The sequence below is a fragment of the Emiliania huxleyi genome, assembly GCF_000372725.1.
Source record: "Emiliania huxleyi CCMP1516 chromosome Unknown EMIHUscaffold_20, whole genome shotgun sequence".
Lineage (NCBI taxonomy): Eukaryota > Haptophyta > Isochrysidales > Noelaerhabdaceae > Emiliania > Emiliania huxleyi.
The window spans coordinates 107,469-109,212 of record NW_005200600.1 but is presented as its reverse complement, the minus strand read 5'-3'; the positions used below and the strand labels follow the sequence as shown (position 1 = coordinate 109,212).

Sequence of the window (1,744 nt, the reverse complement as noted above, 5' to 3'; positions counted from 1 at the left end):
GCTGGGGATTAGGACATAGGTGCACGATTACGGGCCACATGTTTGACAGGACGGGGCGGTTCGAGAGCCCAGTCAAGGTCGGGCGAACCGGCCGCGCCGAGACCGAAGTGGAAGGCGGCGGGCGAGAAGACGGCGGAAGGCTGATTGGCGGAGGGGCGGGTGGCGGAGGGGCAGGATGGGCTTCCAGTATCGGACCTTCAAGACATGCGCTTTTGGCCGGTGGCCTCCTCGGACAGCTGGCGCTTGCTTGAGCACTTGAGCACTGGATAGGGTCGATTCCGCATGCTACGGGACCCCTCCATCGTCTCGCCCACCCTCACTGGTGTGTTCATCGGGGGGGGTCATAACAAACCGAGGTCGAGCTACAAGAGGAACTTGTTCAGCAGGATCCGGGATAGTCTGGCGACTCTGGCGGGATGTTGTCTTCAGCTGATTAATTTCTCCTCTGACGCTCTTGTGTCACGCGGTGTGTCGTGTGCACAGTGTGAAGAGAGATCAGTGTCCCACACCCAGTGACACGGGGGTGGAGAAGTTTGCTTTACCTTACCGCTTACGCCTTACCTTACCTTACCTAACTCGCAGTCACGGCTCGCGCATGTGCAGAACATCACGTGTGCAATGCCGCGCGCCGCGCACCTCCTTTTGCTCGCTCGTCCTTCGGCCGTCGCCAGGCGGGGAAGAGGTTTCCCGCGTGGAGGCGACGGCGTCATGCTCGAGCAAAGGAGGGAGATCGGCACGCGGCCAGAGGACTGCTCAGGCTGCCCCGGCTGCCGCCAGCACCTCCTCGATATTGGGCGTGGCGCCCGGCACCTCGTCGCTGTGCGCGAAGAGCACCTCGTCGCCGTCGATCGCGTACGTGCCGCCCAGCACCTTGACGCCCTCGGGGAACTCGCCAAACTTCATGCCCTTGGGCACGGGCGAGAGCGAGCCCACATTCTTGAGGTAGGTCATCCATTTGCCCATCCCCATGGCCTTGGGCGGCTTGAAGTCCGGCGGCTTCTCGAGCTGCTTTTCCCCTAGCTTGAGGTTGAAGCCGGCCGCCCTGTAGCCGGCAAAGTCGGGCGAGTCGTCGATCAGAGCCTTTGCGCCCGTGAGCTCCGGGTTGACCTCGAGGAACTGCTTGAGCTGGTCGGGACGGCCGACAGAGATGAAGAGCGGACCCGCGACGCCGGCGGCGGCGAGACGCGGCGTCTCGCGCGGCCAGTTGAGCGCGTAGTCCCAGCACAGCGGTCACCCGAGGTGGCGGAGGAAGATCACCACCGCCTTGCCCTCGTCGCCAATCGCGCTGCACACAGGCTCGCGGTTGCCGTCGGCGTTCGCGAGCACCATACTGCGTAGCTTGCGGCCCGTCACGCGGACGTCATTCATCACCACGCCCTGCGGCTCTGCGCAGCCGCAGTCCGCGCCGGCTGACGTCGGCTCCAACGAGACGTCCACTCCGCTGGACGTCTCTGCCAGACACAACCGATGCAGCGAGCGCAGAGCGCCGGCTTGGGCAGCGACAGACGTCACGGCTTGGGCAGCGACAGACGTCACGTGCGATCCCACGTGGAAGCCGGACACGGCGTGGGCAGCAGCGAGGAGCATCGAATTCGGTATCGATGGGGAAAAGTAGGGAACCTCCATGTTTTTCTTTTTTGTCCGTGGATGGACGAGAGAGCAGTTTGTAGAGATGCAGAGCGCTCGCGTAGGCACTGGTACTCGAGGGTAGGTGCTCGTAGCGTAGGAGGGAGATGCCTCAGTG

At 63.5% G+C, this 1,744-nt stretch overlaps 1 protein-coding gene across 1 annotated transcript; it reads right to left on the bottom strand.

Moving 5' to 3' along the window:
* Positions 1-753: 753 nt before the first annotated feature.
* EMIHUDRAFT_203725 (hypothetical protein) lies at positions 754-1,626 on the bottom strand (the record flags this gene model as incomplete). The annotated part of the gene is made up of 2 exons (XM_005781563.1): positions 754-1,191; positions 1,261-1,626. The coding sequence occupies 2 exons, from the start codon at positions 1,624-1,626 to the stop codon at positions 754-756; spliced, it is 804 nt and encodes a 267-aa protein (XP_005781620.1).
* Positions 1,627-1,744: the final 118 nt, after the last annotated feature.